Source organism: Papilio machaon, chromosome 19, assembly GCF_912999745.1.
Source record: "Papilio machaon chromosome 19, ilPapMach1.1, whole genome shotgun sequence".
Taxonomy (NCBI): domain Eukaryota; kingdom Metazoa; phylum Arthropoda; class Insecta; order Lepidoptera; family Papilionidae; genus Papilio; species Papilio machaon.
In genome coordinates this window covers 21,307-39,708 of record NC_060004.1, presented here as the reverse complement: position 1 = coordinate 39,708, position 18,402 = coordinate 21,307, and the positions used below count along the sequence as shown (strand labels likewise).

At 44.8% G+C, this 18,402-nt stretch overlaps 1 protein-coding gene across 1 annotated transcript; it reads left to right on the top strand.

Moving 5' to 3' along the window:
- The first annotated feature begins 265 nt into the window (after positions 1–265).
- On the top strand, positions 266–16,355 carry LOC106715601 (serine/threonine-protein kinase BRSK2). Its single transcript, XM_045682574.1, has 25 exons — positions 266–402; positions 2,117–2,211; positions 2,390–2,475; positions 4,204–4,344; positions 4,489–4,639; positions 5,675–5,791; positions 6,214–6,312; positions 6,567–6,766; positions 7,038–7,173; positions 7,273–7,346; positions 7,617–7,678; positions 8,012–8,086; positions 8,190–8,261; positions 8,969–9,082; positions 9,863–9,952; positions 10,227–10,355; positions 10,679–10,848; positions 11,078–11,182; positions 11,502–11,583; positions 12,493–12,642; positions 12,823–12,941; positions 13,278–13,337; positions 13,701–13,812; positions 14,466–14,676; positions 16,004–16,355. The coding sequence occupies exons 1-25, from the start codon at positions 312–314 to the stop codon at positions 16,353–16,355; spliced, it is 3,093 nt and encodes a 1,030-aa protein (XP_045538530.1). The 5' UTR covers positions 266–311.
- Positions 16,356–18,402: the final 2,047 nt, after the last annotated feature.

The window sequence follows — 18,402 nt, the reverse complement described above, 5'->3', positions numbered from 1 at the left end:
CAACGTTCTTTTCGTAATCTAGATGTTAATTCGACGACTTAAAACTATTGCGTACCAAACAATTACTGCACTGGTCTGAAAAATAGTGGAAGACGGAGAATGGTGGTTGTGCAGCAAGACACTGCAGTGACCGCGCGCGTGGCTGCATCATGAAGCGAGAAGGCTGAGCGCGGCGAGGGCGCGGCGAGGGCGCGGCGAGGGCGCAGCGAGGGCGCAGCGAGGGCGCGGCGAGGGCGCGGCGAGGGCGCGCAGTGGCGAGGCGCTATGGTCGGCACGGCGAGACGGCGGGCGCCGCGCCACGCGCTTTGAGCATGGAAGGCGGGAGCGCCGCCGCGGCCGCGGAGGCCTACCAGTACGTCGGACCCTTCAGACTGGAGAAGACCCTCGGCAAAGGACAAACTGGTGAGTTTCTAATATGTCACTTAACAATAACACAAAAACGAAGTAAATTAAATTAATCAATTTAATATAAGCTTATACAGTTAGGTTGACATGATACACATATGACAAAAGACTTATCACACTTTTTTGGATTGTCAGTGAGGTGCTAAGCTATGGTAGTTTAGTGTCACTTATACCCATATATAAAAGTAAGTCGTGTTAGTTACACTATTTATAACTCAAGATCGGTCGAACTGATTTAGCTGAAAATTAATGGGGAGGTAGCTTAGAACTAGGAGACGGACATAGGAACTTTTTTATCTTGTGTGCATTTTTTTTTATTCCGCGCGGACGAAGTCGCGGATAAAAGCTAGTTTAATATAAACATAGGTAAATATGTAAATAGTAGTTGACCCGATGAACCGACACGGGTTGCAATGCCATTGTCTCCAAAACTCCAAATTATTTAAATTATATGTAAATAAAAAGTTTAATTAAACCCAAAATAAACTTATCTGGCATCTTTAAAATATTAAAACAAAAATTTAATCAAAATGTGTCCAGTTTTACATACGTTAAAGTAATATTTATTATAAAGTTAATTGAATCACTACCTACAAAGTAAATTAGTAATTTTGTGTATTATACACATCAATTTTATTGAAGGCGACGCACATTGCCACCTAATGAGATGAAAATAATAAATAAGACGCACACTGGCAACTGGTCTGGTGATAGCGTTGTGCTTGTGTTGTCCGACATCTTATAACTTCTAAATACATATTATCTTTCTGTATCTGCAAATTCTGATATCTATGGGCAATGTTCACGTCATTATTTCGGCGAATTTAGGGGACCGCATAATATTGAATGAACTTCTTACAAGTCTCGTCGATATACGACAAACGTAAGCTTCCATGAGCCACGCGGCAATGTCAACGATCAATAACTATATTATATATTTCAATGGATGTTGTACCGCGCGGTCATCTCAACTATACCTACGTTTTTCTGAGCCTTACGTTTAGTAATTAATATTAAGCCTAATTGTATGAATCTCCAAAGAAAGGGGACAAGGGGACAAGTTAAAGCACCCTAACTCTATGAGTTCAATAATTTGATGAGGTCGGAGGTCGGAGAAGCAACACACCCAACTCGTTGTAATTAATCTTGAATACAGTTATTTGGCATTAGTGCACGATCATGATCATGTCTTTTTCTCTAGGATAAAAATTTTGTCCTGTACTCTGCTGCTCTCAAAAAAGACACTACCATATTTCTAGTCTAATAACATGTTACTTACTTATTTATATTTATTCGAGGATAATTTTATTGACACATTACCCGGTATATACAATTTATTCCTGCTTGAACATTATTATCGACGACAAATGAACGATTAGTTTTGTTCTATTTATAATGTTTTATTACTAACTTTTATTGTTGGTGTAATTTAGAAGCAATTTTGAATTATTTAACTATAATTATGTTGTTTATATCATATTACATTTTAAACTATTCCTCCCAAGTATGGTTGGCGACAGGCAGGCGGCTGACCCTAACAAATTATGTCAAAACTTTAAGGTATATAAAACCTTGTGCGTCGACTCCCCGTGAGTGGGTTAAGTCTGGGAAGATGATGATGATGATGATGACAAAGAAATGATTAGAATGAGAAAGAAAAAACAAAATGAAAATGTATGAAAGTTGTTTCTGTTATAAATGTGTATCGCAGGTCTGGTAAAGCTGGGCGTGCACTGCGTCACCGGGAAGAAGGTCGCCATCAAGATTATCAACCGCGAGAAGCTTAGCGAGTCCGTGCTCATGAAGGTACCGCGCAGCTTTCTTGTTCTATAATTTAGCTGCATCCGCCGCCGCCGAACTAGCTGTACTTAAATGGCACACGCTTAATAAACGTCACTGCGGACGTTGTGTCCAATTCAACATTTGTAAGTTAGGATCTGGTTGTGATATGTGTTGAGGTGTATATGATATATATGACGTGCAGGTGGAGCGGGAGATAGCTATCATGAAGCTGATCGAGCATCCGCACGTGCTCGGACTTTCCGACGTCTACGAAAACAAGAAGTATCTGTGAGTGCATCACACACACACACACACACACCACAACATCTACATGTCACTACTTGCAGCATGCTTTATCAGTTAGTTTCATTTCATTGAATCGCAGTCAGTCGATGTGTCATTGATGGAGCGGGTGCGCTGTAAGCCCTACACTGTTTTGGAGCTGTTTCCGTGTCCGGATACCCTAGCCTACTTCCCCCACCCCAGCAGTGCTGCTAACATCCAGCGGTTTTCATTTTTTGTATCAAGTTATAATAATAATAAAGGGCTCTATATAAAAATAATCATTCATAACGTTGTATTGTAAATGTCTGACTTTTTTTAGATGCACAAGTAAATAGTACAATAGCGGCGCGATGTTAAACAAAGATTGATCGTGACGCAGTTATGCACTTCGCCGCGTCTAAAATGCACTCCACTTAACATTGCTCGCTTTCAAAGTCTGCCTGTTAAAATTGCCACTTGCGATAAAACGGCTATCCTATATAAAGTGGCACTTTACGTTAGGAAACTTTGTTCGTTAGGTCGCGTTAATATTATGTCCACCAGAACGTAATCTGAGCTCCCGTGGTGGCGTGTAATGCGCAGGCTGGGGTACCACCTGCCTCGTATGCTGCGGCTGACGATCTTCTCTTATGTTCAAAACATTTGCTTCAGATCTCTATGCGTAAAACTCGTTCGTGGCAAGTCGTTTAGTTCGTAGCCTAATATTATGTTCTACAAAATATAACCGAACGGAATTGTTTTTTTTTTTTTACTTTAGTACGTTATATGTATTCATCAGCATTCCTCTGACACTGTTCAGATGTCTTAGTTACAATCAACAACAGAATAGTATAAGCGAACCGGAACCGAAAACACTACCGAAGTAGCGAATTGTTGTCTAGTACGAAAGCGGTTGATGCCTCTTATGGCGGCTCTACATTGGTGCCGCGAAGCTCCGTGAATAGCGTGAACGTGGAGGTGGATTTCGCGGGATTCGAGTGTGCGATTTCACATGACATCACGGCAGTCGTACTGACTGATGGTTATTTTGCACTCATCTGTTAATTCTCGTAGCGGCGTGCTACGCGTGACGTAGCAACGCTCTACACTCTAAGTAACGCATAGCAAAGCGTAGACCGCCCGCCACAGTTTCATAAGCATGAAAAAGATTGATCAACTGTGAGTTTTTACTGTCATGTAAGAATCTGGAGGCGGGTTCACACTTATAACATTTTAGCGAACATTATTGCGTGACCGTATCTGTAACGTGTGTCAGTACGGATAATGTGGACGTCTTTTGTTATGCGAAAAATCATCACAAGCTGCTGTCTGGTTCGACACCATGCCTCTACACTTGTAACATTTCAGCGTTATGTGGTTTGAATCGGTTTCAGCACAGCCGTCTAGACCATCCACGTTTTTGGCACGCAGTCCGGTTCGTCCTCATGTTTCTAGTGTGCACGCACCTTTAGCAAGTGGCACGAGTGACACATTTGTAAAAAATCTTATTATGTAACACACACACACACACCATTACCTTCTCTTATGATATGATAATACAAGAACTAGACTTCCCTGAATTTAGCCATGAACATAGTCCACAGGAGCTGTGTCATCTTCACTTAAAACCTACTTTCCAGTTTGCTATCTTCTGGGAGTATGTGTGAATTTGTAAAGTGTACGAGCAATCATTGAAATGGTTAACATTAGATATGACGACGTACTGACGGCTAACGTGTGCCCGCGACGCAGGTACCTGGTGCTGGAGCATGTGAGCGGCGGCGAGCTGTTTGACTACCTCGTGAAGAAAGGCCGTCTTACACCCAAGGAAGCGCGCCGCTTCTTCCGTCAGATCATCTCCGCCCTCGACTTCTGCCACAGCCACTCCATCTGGTTAGTATCTCGGCCTCGTTCTATGAAAAACACCGTTCGCTCCAAATCGGTCAAATCCATTATCTGTTTCGTCACTTACAAACGTTACCGGATGATAAAGTATTAAGGTGTAAAAGTAACATGTAACACCGTGTGCTCCTGCAGCCACCGCGACCTCAAACCGGAGAATCTGCTGCTGGACGAGCGGAACAACATCAAGATCGCGGACTTCGGCATGGCCTCGCTGCAGCCCGCTGGCTCGTTGCTCGAGACCTCGTGCGGAAGCCCGCACTACGCTTGCCCGGAGGTCATCAGGGTAAGCATGCGCACTCTGCTCAAGTCGCCCGCTGTCGGTGTCGTTGCGGAGTCATGCTTCATGTACTTAACATAAACCTTGTTTAAAACTTCATACTCGGGACGCACGCAATTTTAAAATCGATCATTGCCCTTTTCATTTACCTACTTTTTAAAAATAGCTCTGCCGTTATTTTATGTAGCAGCCAGACGTCTAGAGTGTAGAGTCACAGAAAGTTGTGGTAGCCACGCGGTGTGCCCGCAAGGGTGGTTTTAAAAAATTATTCTTATTCACTTCGTTTTTTTATTGTTTGTATTGAACAGTCTCCGAAACTACTGAATCAATATGAATAATTATTTCACTTTTGGGAAGCTACACCTCCACTGGTGACATGGGCTATTTTTATGCATATTTATTGCTATATTTTTTAACACACGGACGAAGTTTCGGGCAACTGCTAGTGTTTGTATAAATTATTATTACACGAAAATGTACAAATGAATATACAGAAGGGTGCAGAGAGTAATGAAAGGTATTCGAGCTCACCTTTCCCGCCCCCGCCCTCGGCCCCACGCGACCCCTGACCCTCGGAAGATTGTATAATGAGGCGGAGTACGGCACCGAGTGGAAAGAAACAAAACACTTGAGTGTGCGAACCAATCCAATTAAAAAGTTTTCATTCCACAGCGCGACAATTTGATCAGTGCAATGTTAGTTATAAGGAAAGCTGGCAATTGCGTGTACTGCTTACATACCTGTGACCTGTCTCATAAAAACGTGGACTGATAATAATTATGACCAATGAAATACTAATAATATATTGTATTTACATGAATGGTTCACGTACGCGCTTGCCGGGGTCAGCTCACCAGGAACAGGGATATATTACACATTTATAAATATTATGTTTTGTTTTTGGTTTTTTATTATTCATTTGCATGTTTTAATTGGATAACGAGCTCATACTTTTTGAAGAGACTTTGCTCGAGTGACGTCAAGTGACGTGTGTGTGTGTGTATGTGTGTGTGTACACATAACGAGGTGGTTGTGTGTCAGGGCGAGAAGTACGACGGGCGGCGCGCAGACGTGTGGTCGTGCGGCGTGATCCTGTACGCACTGCTCGTGGGCGCTCTGCCCTTCGACGATGACAATCTCCGCCAGCTGCTTGAAAAGGTCTGCCTGCGTTCTCATTGCCTGTAGATAGTCTTTCCCCGGTGCTGCTAGGTTGGCTCAGGGGAGGGGATAAACAAATATGCGAAAGGAAGAGAAATCTCACATCGAAGGAAATAGTACTTACCTATTATTCTACGGCACCTTATTTGAACTTTTAATTATGTGATTAATATTCATGACCTGTCTGTGTGTGTATGTTTTATTTATGTTAACCTAATTTTCGATTGCACTTTTTCCAAAATTGTTTTTAAAACTTTTGTTGGTACAAAGAAACAACTTAATTTTCTTGTATCGTTGTAATATTTGTCAAAAGGAACTATCTTACTACGATTATTTGTTAGAACCAGTTATTACCAGTATCACCTCACCGTCTAAAAATCACCTAAATATAATTGTGTTGTGTTGTCGTGCGCGCGTTGCAGGTGAAACGTGGCGTGTTCCACGTGCCGCACTTCGTGCCGCCCGACTGCCAGCAACTGCTGCGTGGCATGATCGAGGTCAACCCGGACAAACGCATCACGGTAACGAGGGTCACTCATCACTTCTGAATATACTTACTGAAAGAGACAGAGAGACATATTGAAGACAAGGGTTAATAATTCGAATATTGTTCGTTCCTGCAGCTTTCCGATATAATAATGTAGTCATTGATCGTAAAGTAACATTACTGTTTCAGGTGATCTTAAACTTGTTCGATCTATTTAGTACACACATATTGTAATTTTGTTGTTGCGTGTGCGGCGTGCTGCGGCGTGTGGTGCGCGGTGGGGAGCAGCTGGCGCAGATCACGCGGCACCCCTGGGTGACGGCGGGGGGACGCGGCGAGCTGGAGCAGGAGTTGCCCATGATGGAGGTGGTGCAGACACGCGTGCTGCCTGGCGCCGACGCGCTCGATCCCGACGTGTTGCAGGCCATTTGCAGCCTCGGTTGCTTCAAGCAGCGCGACAAGCTCATACAGGACCTGCTCAGCCCCCAGTCAGTATCATTGTCTTTGTATATATGTCATTATCAAAACATTATTATTCTATAATACATCATTATCTTTAGACTATAGGGGTCCGAAATGACTCCGCCGTCTCTTGCAGATCGTTATTCTGTAAGAAACATCACCGCTAGGACTCCGCCCTCGGTCACAGCGCCAATGCGCGTTCGCTTTTCTCGCCTGCTCCTCTACATTTAACTTTGCCCTCCGAGGATCAGTTATTCGACTGGACTGTTTTTGTAGCGTGAGATGTGCTCATTCCAGTCACAACACGGAGAAGGTGATATACTTTTTGTTGCTGGAGCGTAAGCGGCGGCGTCCGGCTCGCGACGACGAGCCCCGTCCACCCGCGCCCGCGCCGCCCGGCGACCCCCCGCGCAAGCGCCTCGACACCTGTCGGGTACGAGCCTCTCCGCTACTTTACCTCCACAACAAACAGTATCCTAACTTTCCACATATGATTTGTCTCATAAATATTAACACGTGTGATGTGTGGCAGGTGAATGGCCAGTCCGCTCAGTTCGGACAGATCAGCGAAGGTTCACCGATAACTCCCAGAAGATCGCAGATCAGGTATCAACTTAAACATTTCATTCGCTGATAAAACCTTCGAAAAAGGTTATGGTCACCTAAAAAGGTTATGGCAGTGGTGAAAAAACATTTGTGAACTTGCTACGATCGAGAGCCCTGCGCGGAGTATTTAAAAAGTGAACTTTACAAGTGTATGGGAGCTTTTGGAAGGCCGTTGCAATTTTGATATGTTTGACATATTTAGATTTATATAAAAATTGTTACCATCATAATTTTTTTAGCTATATTTTAAACGCGCATCAATCTAAACAGCAGGTCATCTTCGGGGCGGCGCGAGGGACGCAGTTCTCCGCAGCTGGCCGCGAGCCCGCCTGGTGAGTGCACGCTGCACACTGCACACAACACACTGCATACTACACGCAACAAACACCACACTGATTTAAACTTATTGATGCTTTTGTTAAGTATGTTAAGTAGGTAATATGCTTCGTTTGTTAAAGCACTAGAAGCACTAAAGATAGAGGTCGCTCCGGTCGCCCAAGAATTGAGTCAGCTTTAGCTAGTTAAAGGACAAGTTCGTGTCCGCAAACTACGTGCACTTCTTCTTCTCGGCTTGTCTTTTCCGATCCATTTATTATAGAAATACAACGAGTAGACCTGCCAACAGTCAGGTATTGCTTTTGAATAATTATGTATATTTGTTGCAGCGGGCCACACGCCGCACCGTGCGGCCTCACTGGGCGGCAGCCCCGCCGCGCCTGGCGCCCCCGGCTCGCCGCTGGGTGAGTGGGCGTTGAGCCGTGGGCCCCACCATTCGGTGGACCATTGCAATGCTTACAATGCTCTGCTGCTAGTGTCCTGCTAATATATGCCTTTGTGTTGTAGCGTCGCCCTCGTTGCGGGAACACCACCACCAGCGCGCCAACTCCAGCGGCCCCACCATCAGCCTTAACATCAGTCAGTACTTCTATATTCATTTTATCTTTACTTTTATATTCAGTACTACGGTTCAACACCACAGAACCGGGACAGGGACCGATAGTCACCTCGACGGCAGTAATGATGATTAATTATTTGTCGGAAGGCAACACGATGTAAAGTGACTTGCGCTAAAGACGAAGCTTTGCTATGAGCGAGGAAAGCAGGTGTATGATAATTTTAATTAAATAGAAATTAAACTCACGACAGAACGTTAGGTCATTGCAGACTCGATGGCGATTGTAATGTGGTCGCAACCACTTCGTTGGTTGACGACAAGGAAATTTTGTAAAAGCGCTATCTTGGGCGATATTAGTGAGCAGTATATATCAAGAAAAAAAAACTTGAGAGGTGTCAAGGGACACCCGAATTTCCTTTCAATTAATTAGTGAAGGAACCAATGTTTATTCTATGAATAAAAAACTTAAGTCTTCACAAGAAGTACATTTTATTTCTATGAATTTTCGTTATATATTGTCACGTCGTTGCCATGGTGAAGTAGCGCTCATTCGTCTATAGCAAAAAGTGTCGTGACAACTTTTCGTAAGAATTTTTTCCGTCTAGCCCCCTTTCACAACGCGCGATAAGGAACTTCGTTCCAATAACAATAATTTGACTCGAGCCTCGGGAAAGTCAGTCGAGAGCAGGTGTGACGAGCTGTTGAGTAATGCGCTGAGTGTTTGCAGGTGGTGAGCCGGGCGAAGCGGTCATTATCATAAACGAGTCACCGCTGCTCGGCGCCGCATCCTCGCCCGCGCCCTGCCGCCCGCACAGCCCCGCGCACGCCCACACGCACAGAGGTATGTCTGCACGTTGCCTTCACCTTGCTGCCTCCTGGCCACGGGTGCAAAGTAACGTGTCACCTGCAAGAGCTTGACGAGTAGAGTACCATTACAAAGTGGCGGATGACATATTGAGATAATTTTGTATAACTCCAAACATGGTTGTCAAATGAAAGGGCTTGTTGAGTAGAGTGCAGAATATACACTATGAATAAATGTAACATGGCTGCCACTACAAAACGGTTAAGGGAACGTACCCATACTACGTGACCCGTTTAGGGGGGAGGGGCGGAGTCTTTAAAATACTACGGTCAGTCACGGGAGGGGGGGGGGGTGGTTCAGCTTTTTGTCACGTAGTCGATTTTAATGAGAGAAATCTCGTATTTTTTCGACCTATATTCGAATATAGCGCGGTGTTTAGCGCTTTGTAAACTCACAGTTGGTGCATGGTGGTGCAGTGGACAACCTGTCTCGCGTGAGACCTCTGCGGATTCTATCCAGGAGGCTACAAGAAGTTATGAATTACTACGTGAAAACTAAAGGGGGAGGGGGGGGGTCTTGGCATATACTACGAATGGTCACCGAGGGGAGGGAGGGGTCGAAAAATCTTAAAAAATAGGTCACGTAGTATGGGTATGTTCCCTAATGACACATTTTTACTACTATCAAATGATATAATTTGACAAATAGAACAATGTGGAGACGTTCAATTCGAAACATTGACTAAAAGTAGGAAGTGACTTAAAATATATTTTTTAATACTTGTTTATAAATAATGTCTCGATGTCCACACTTCAGCGCGAGAGAGGTCGTCGCTACCCGGCCCGCCCACGTCTGCGCAGTCGCCCGCGCAGCCCTCTCTCTTTCCGAACCTGGCTACATTGACAGGTAAAACTCACCTTGTAGCTGTATTAGGGTGGCATCGATACGATCGACGGCGTCAGACAGTGATTTTTCATTAGTGTCCCTACACTCATTCACCAGCTCATAAACCTTTTCGATGCACAAGGCGGGGTGCGACACTCATTACAGTGCAGTAAAACTCTTTGTTCGGGATTCCCACGGCTTCCCGATTCGCGGGCAATAAAAATTATGACTAATTTCCAAAAGCCAGACACAACCCCAAACCAAAATCTTTTACATTTTTGTGGTGGTGTTGCAGCGGCTACGGGGGGCGGAGTTGCGGGAGGCGCGGCGGGCGGGGCCCCGGCGGCGCCCTGGCGTGCGCGTCTCGCCACCATCAAGAACTCCTTTCTCGGCTCGCCGCGCTTCCACCGGCGAAAGATGCAGAGTAAGTGCGCACTCATCACCGACTACATAGAAATCAACATCGCAGACTATTACTTACAAATGATATATACACTGTCAAATGGTACGTCGGCTGCCACTAGGGGCTCTGTCATTCGCAAACGCCATGTTGGGTGCTGGACTACGGGTCCACCCGACCCACCATTGTTATGGATGTGGAGGGGAAATGGACTTTAAGAGGTAGGGAAGCGTTAGGCGGTATTTAATCACATCTTCCCACCATCGTCGACCGCCGTCATTTATCTGTTAGCGTTTTTGTTTGTGGTGTCCAATGTTGTAATCTGTCTTGGTGGTCGTGTGTCGCAGCGTCGTCAGAGGAGGTGCACCTGACGCCGGAGTCGTCGCCCGAGCTAACGAAGCGGTCGTGGTTCGGTTCGCTGCTGCTGGCCGCGGACAAGGAGGAGACCTTCACGGCGCTCGTCAAGGGCAAGCCGCTCGCCACCGTCAAGGCAGACCTCATACACGCCTTCCTCAGCGTGAGTACTGGCCCCGCCGTGGCGGTGGCCGCAGCTCACCAACGACTGCATAGTCGTCTGTTATAATCTTAGCGAGTTTTCATAATACGTGCCCTCTCAGTACTGCATTAGTAGACCTCTTTATAAAACCTATATTACTGAAAATGAGAGTCGGCGAGGTGCGAGGTGTACGGTGCAGGTTGTGTGGTGTGAGAGTATGCGACTCTGACTTAAGGTGTCGTATGCGCAGATAGCGGAGCTGTCTCACAGCGTGCTGGGTCCCATGTCCTTCCGAGTGGAATATAAGCGCGGTTCCAACGCGCCCGCCATGTTCCAGAGGCACGTCAGGTTTCAGGTGCGTCTGTTTTGTGCACTTATCGTATATAGGCAAGTAGCAGTTCACTTCACATCGCAATCACATAATGGTTGTACGTTTTACGTTACTGATTAGAGTCCACTGATACCTTTTAAAGAGACGTAAATCAACACTTTATTTATTTATTTTATTAAGATACTGAACAGACATATACAATTAAGGAAAACACTAAAATTTTATATAAACATAAACTAACTTTGTACCAACAGTTACAATTTCTCTACAATAAAATACATATTCTATAGATGCTAATAATTGTAAGTGAAAAATGAATGTAAGGAGAGATTTCATCGCGCAGGTGGACATATCGACGATAACGAAAGCGCCCGGCGAGAACGGCAAGGAGTACCTGTACGCCATCACCTTCACCCTGCTCTCAGGTGAGACGAGTTCGCGCCTCGCGACATACATTGAAGTAGTACAACTACGTATAGAGTGGACGTATCGCTTGCCTAGTGAAGCTGCCATTGAACTATATGTGTGTTAATCCAATAAATTATTCTTATTCTTATATTACTATAGTATAGAACAGATACGACCGACCATTTTTATAACTAAAGCGATTTTTGCCAACGGATTCTCTCTTTAGTAGCGAACTAAACAGTTCAACTCAAATCATGTTAAAATTCTTACTTACAATTATAATGCAATCGTCCGTAATCATTTAATACGCTTCTATAATTGCTCACTACTTTTATATAAATATATATCATAATCAGTTTTTTCCTGTCTTTTTTTTTAAGTAACTACATACATATGTAATCTATATATGTAAAAGAAAGTCGTGTTAGTTACACTATTTATAACTCAAGATCGGTCGAACTGATTTAGCTGAAAATTTATGGGGAGGTAGCTTAGAACTAGGAGACGGACATAGGATAATTTTTACCCCGTTTTCTATTTTTTATTCCGCGCGGACGGAGTCGCGGGTAAAAGCTAGTATATAATATATTTTTTACTGGAGATAAGTCGTCAACTATTTTTAAGAAAATCGTGTATATGATTATTATGATACGGGTAATAAAAGACAGCTCAGCGACTTGACAACCAACAGACTTGACAAAACAACAAATTCAACGATAATTAGGATGTAAATTGTAAACTAACACATAAAAAGAGAAAACATGCACCTTAGAACTTAGTTCATTAATTAATACACAGTTAACCATTACGTTACCGTCATATTTGACAAACTATTAAACCAATTGAAGAGAAACTATACCAACATTTAGAGCCTACCTAGAAATGAACATTTAAGGAGATGTAACGGGTTGTGTTGCGTTGTGCAGGAAACATCAGGCGGTTCCGCCGCGTGTGTGAGGTGGTGCAGGCGGCCGTGTGTCGCGCGCCCGGCACCGGCCGCGCTCCCGCCCAGCCGCCGCGCGCGCTGCACCCGCCCTCGCCGCGCGCGCCGCGCAGGCACCTCGTCCTCGCCCATGGTAAGCTCTCACCACACCTACCCCTCGCCCACGGACGGACGCCTGCCCTTGAAACGGATAACAATTTTCACAACAAGCAGATATATCTGATTGATTATTATTGTGATAACGTATTAACTAACGAATAACTATTGGTTCGGTTTTAAGCGCTTAACATAAAGTCGTGTGTTTATGTTGCAGCAACGGGTGAGATCCCCGACAGCCCCGACCCGCCGGCGCAGTCAGACCACGACAGCGATTCGTCCGCCTTCGAGCCTACGAAGAGCCCAAGCCGGTCCTCCATCGATCACCTCGACCAGGTGCGCCTAACCACGCGCTGTGAGTGCGGCCTCGGAAACCTCCACCCGTACAACGACGACCACCACAAACGGCTATGGAACGACACCAGTTCACGGCACTGTACATTCGATCCTAGCGAGGCGACCGCTCATATTATTGATTTTCTTTTATAGAATTTAATGAATTGTTTCGTCGTATCGAAGGTCGATCCAGCTGTTATTTGGGTCGAAATTTATGTGTTGTATCTTAGGTAGGTAAACTCCCTGACCATATTGTGAGTGCATGATGGCGTACGCCAGTTTTTCATTTTTGTAAATGAATGTGTATGTAAGAGTAAATGTTGTCATTGCTTCCAGAACGGCGCGCACCCGCTGGGTTCCAGCTCCTCCGTCACCAGCGGCTCCAGCGGATACAAAGTAAGCATCTACCCCGTGCCCCCGCAGTACACTGCAGTACACCTTCTTTATAGCATATGTACCAACTTGCAGTACACTGCACACATTAACTCTTATATGTTAGAAACAAGGTGTACTATCGTAGATGTAGGTACAAACCGCAACTTTATCGGCGTGAAGTCTTCTTTCTTTTCAAATTTACTTTGACTGTGCCATTATTACGTACAAAGAAAATAATATTTATCCACACCGTAGAGGTTTTTTGTCATCGGTAGGACTCCTACTTTGGATACAGTGTGATGTGCACGACAATGGTTGCTTGTCATGGAGCGCAGCGGTCGAGTTGGTGACGCAATGCGTATGTAATCAGTCGTGCGATTGCAGCAGCCGGGCGGGTGCGGCGGGTCCGGGGGGCGCGGTGGGCGCGGGCGGCGCACGGAGCCGGCCTCCGCTTCCCTCGACCACGAGATCATGAGTTGCGGCCGTGACCTGCCAGGTACGCTGCACTCACCTGTGTCATCACGATGTAAAGAACACACCTTTGCGACCTTCATCTCCGAATGCTCAATTGCGGTGCAGGCCTCCTTCCTACTACTTGCTATACCAGTTAAGATTTTGGTTGAACCTCAGCATCCGTTGCCTGCAGCGCGCACAATCGACCCAGTGAATACCACAATCTCACGGAAGTCTCATGGGTAGCAAATCGAAATATCCTTTTTCTGTTTATTCTCTCTTTCTAGTAACGAAAGGCACTCATCTCTGACATTTTAATTTATTGTGACCGGCGTTAGCATAGGGCGCAGTTAGGCGACCGCTCAAGCGTTTTAGGTTAGGGTCGCCACAGCTCTGCGGAGTGTAGTCTCAAATAACACTGTTAATGCCCCTCAGATGCATGATAACGAAGGGGGCGTCGTAGAAATTTCACCCAGGGTGTTGATGGAGCTAAAATCGTTACTGAGCGACCACCTGACATCTAGAGAAATCTTTCACATGAAAAACCGATTCCTACATCCCGCGTCCCTTCCGAACGCTGTTGACTGAGGCTGGACCCCGACCCGGAGCTGATAACGCATGCTATCTATCATACAACAATATAAAATGTCATATCGAAATAAAATACTTTATTATAGATATTAATAATATATCTAGGCACGCACACGAAACGTTCGTCGTCGGAATGCCGGGATGCAAACTGCTCGCCGCGGCGTGGACTCGACTGTGGCTCGCGCGAGCGGGACTCCGCGCGCGACCTGCTGCGCCGTCACAACTCTTTGCGGGACGCGCCCGCGCCCCCCGCGCCCCCCACAGCGCCCCCCACAGCGCCCCCCACAGCGCCCGCCGCCGGCGCCGAGTCGCGCGCGTGACTCGCCCCGCCGCCACAGCCGCCGTCTTGTGCCCCGGCCGCGACGCCTGACGACAGCGGTCGCTAGTGTCTCTTCTCTTCTCGCAGCGGCCTCCTCTTTGTATGACCAGAAACCTGGAAGTTTCATAATCAAGTTTAAATTATTATGATATTTGATGCACGCGTAGTGCTATTGTTGTCTTTTGAAAGTTTAAATACATACATACAAATACGACACCTGCACGTAAGCTATCGAAATTTTAGTAACTTGATATAAGTTCATGTTACCGAAAATGTATGAAACCTAAGAATTACATACAATTCCTAAGAAATGTATTAAGACATCGTTTCAAAGATCATTACACACATAATATGCTGAGTAATGTATGCATTTCCAATAATTGTATTGAATTCTGATATTGTATTATGAAACGCAAAAATACGTTCCGTGAATCATTGTTAAATTATGTTGGTTATATGTTTTAGGTTTTCAATAATTCGTTTCTAAAATTCTCTGCCATTGTCAAAGTGGACAATTGAAGCACCAGCAGCAACAGGAGTTAAATGTAGGGTGAAGTAAATATGTCCAATAAAGCGTAAGTCACACTTCCTCACTTTGTTTTGATTTGAGTGGTCTTGTATCAACAAATTTCGTTTTGTGATCACAAGTGTGTGAAGTGTGTTATCATCGTCGTGTCGTGTTGGGATGTCCTTTTTATGATTTTATGGAGAATATTCACTATATTCATACGTGTATATGTTTTTGCAGTGATTCCATACCTCTTTCGTTAAAAAATCTCTTCCGCCGCGGCTTATTCATGCCTGTGCCTCGTAATATGTCAAACTCGTTGTCACACGCGTAGTAGAAAATATTGCTTTTAGTTTCTTTAACAAGAAAAATAAGTATTTTTTTCTGGTAAATGGTGAGCACATTAACGCTTCAAATCACGCAAAGTCTTTTATGCTATCTCAGCATACCTCCATTGACATCTTGACATTTACGATTGATATTTTGGAAATGTATAGATTTCCTAGAAAAAGTGTCTAATATAATTGGAACGAAGTTCCTTTTCGCGCGTTGTGAAAGGGGGCTAGACGGAAAAAATTCTTACGAAAAGTTGTCACGACACTTTTTGCTATAGTAACCATGGCAACGACGTGACAATATATAACGAAAATTCATAGGAACTTCGTTCCATCCGGGTGTCCCTTGACACCTCTCAAGTATTTATTTATTTTACACATTTCCGGACGATCTTAGGAATTATATGCATTTCCTATGAATTGTATAAAACGGCGAACTACATACATACATTTCCGTTAACATATATATACTTGATGTGAGCATCGTGCCGCACTGGGCCGACCCGTGGCGCATTGGGTCGCCCCGTGCCCCACTGGGCCGACCCGTGGCGCATTGGGTCGCCCCGTGCCCCACTGGGCCGACCCGTGGCGCATTGGGTCGCTCCGTGCCCCACTGGGCCGACCCGTGGCGCATTGGGTCGCCCCGTGCCCCACTGGGCCGACCCGTGGCGCATTGGGTCGCTCCGTGCCCCACTGGGCCGACCCGTGGCGCATTGGGTCGCCCCGTGCCCCACTGGGCCGACCCGTGGCGCATTGGGTCGCTCCGTGCCCCACTGGGCCGACCCGTGGCGCATTGGGTCGCCCCGTGCCCCACTGGGCTCTCGCCCAATTAGCGACCGTCGTCGCGTTGCGTCGCTGGATATGATGTTATTTTTTTATCTTTATATAGCAAGTTAATGAAGGAAAGTCTACGCGTCTGGCGCGAGCGTTCATATCGCAGACCGCCACTATAGGGGCGCAGACTGTCGAGGGCCGCCACAAGGCGTCACCCGCGCTACTTACACTCTGTTTTGCTAAGTATACATAATATATATATAAAATTGTAATTTAGTAACATTAACTGTAATGTGTGTAATTTATTAAAAAATATTAAAAAAAACAAACATTAATTATTGAAATGAACCGGCCATGTATTTTAAAATGTTAAAAGCTATCGAAGTACTGAATTATCGCTAATTTAAGTTAAGGCCTGAGAATATGTGTAACGCTGTATTTTTGCAAAAATATGACTAAATATATATATATAATGTATATACTATATGAAAAGTTGTTGCAATACTTACTGCCGTAAATAGGCGACGCTTAGTGTATATTATGTATGTATATAGGGTTTACCAAAATTGCCACATAACATACGAGTTGAGTGGAATCCGCTCCGTCGCCCACCGCCGCCCACCGCCGCCGCCGCGCTCTGCGCGCTGCACACGAGCAAGCTTCCGTTCAACAAAGTGAATGTACGAAATGCGAACGTAGTATTTGAGTTATATAAATAAAAGTAAATATAGAAATAGTAGGTAATGTACTTGTACGATGTTCACTACGCCAATGTTCTTTTAATAAACTTATCGTCTTATACATGTCATATCTATTATTCGTCAGCAAAAATATCGTCCAAAGTTAGTCGCACAACACGAGGTAGAGCACGCGAGCCAGCCCACGGTCACGTCCCCTGTAATCTGTAAACTATCACCTTTGGTGCAATCGTAAAATAACAAGGGTTCAATCAGCGGACAGGTTGAGTGTGGCGGATAAACTCATACACACAAGCGCTAGCTAAAGACCTTGCACGCGAGGTCCCGACGCGCCAAGCCTCCGTCTTATCATTACGAATAACTATTTTTAGATGTTTAAGAACGTTTTAAATTTGTGATTTTTTATTTGTAATATTTCCTTCCTACATGTTCGGTGGTCTTCCGTACAGATCAAAAAAGTGCGTACAATTTGGTATGTTTGGCCGCGCAGTGCACACATCGGCATCACGACCCTCCCCATCCTCCCACTGTCAACGGCAGCGTCGCCGTATAATTCAATTTATTACTCGTTTTATGTAATTGTGATTCCTTCCTGTGAATGTGAAACGCACATGAAGTGATAAGTAAATAAAAGTCAGCGTTGCGATTCAGCAAGAATGAATGACTAGTCACTAGCTCACTAGTGCGTCGTTTGCTGAAGTCGTGACTTGACTTGAGTCGATGGCTTAGTATTAGAAAGATTTTTTGTACATTAAACAATTGTTTTTTTAATACCGTGCAAATGTTTCTGTTACATCGTTTTTGATCTCATCTATGTACCTATGTTTTAATGTAAGTTATTCGTTCTTGGCATGGAAGATATCTCCGATACAGCTTTGTATAAGGGCGTGTATATTTTAATATGAATATATTTTTTCAGTATACATTGTACATACATAGAGGACGTGTAGTGCGCAGATGTCTCCGCCTCGTGCCCGAAGCGTCTCGTTTTAAATGACGATATTTTTGTAATGTTTATTAATTAATTTTGCAATGAGACGTGTATTTTATACGGCAATAATTACAGTCGACTAGACTGATCACATATCACCACAACAAAATGATGAAGTCTAAACATCGGGACCGAATTTGGAGTATTACAAGTTATTAGAGGACTCAGCAAGTGGGAGTTATTGATTTTTAATACATTGTTTGTTAGTTCGCCTTCCTCTTCCCCAAGTTTACGGATGTAGCTGTCCTCATATAGAGTTACATCCAAACTAAGCTCGAGACGCTGCGCAACAAGCCTCGATAAAAAATATTTTTTACCGAAGGTAACAAGGTGTATTTGAGGGGCCGGGCACGAGCGCAGGCCGGGCCTTCCAGTGCGGACGTGCGCTCGCGCTCGCACCTAACCATAAGCCGCCAT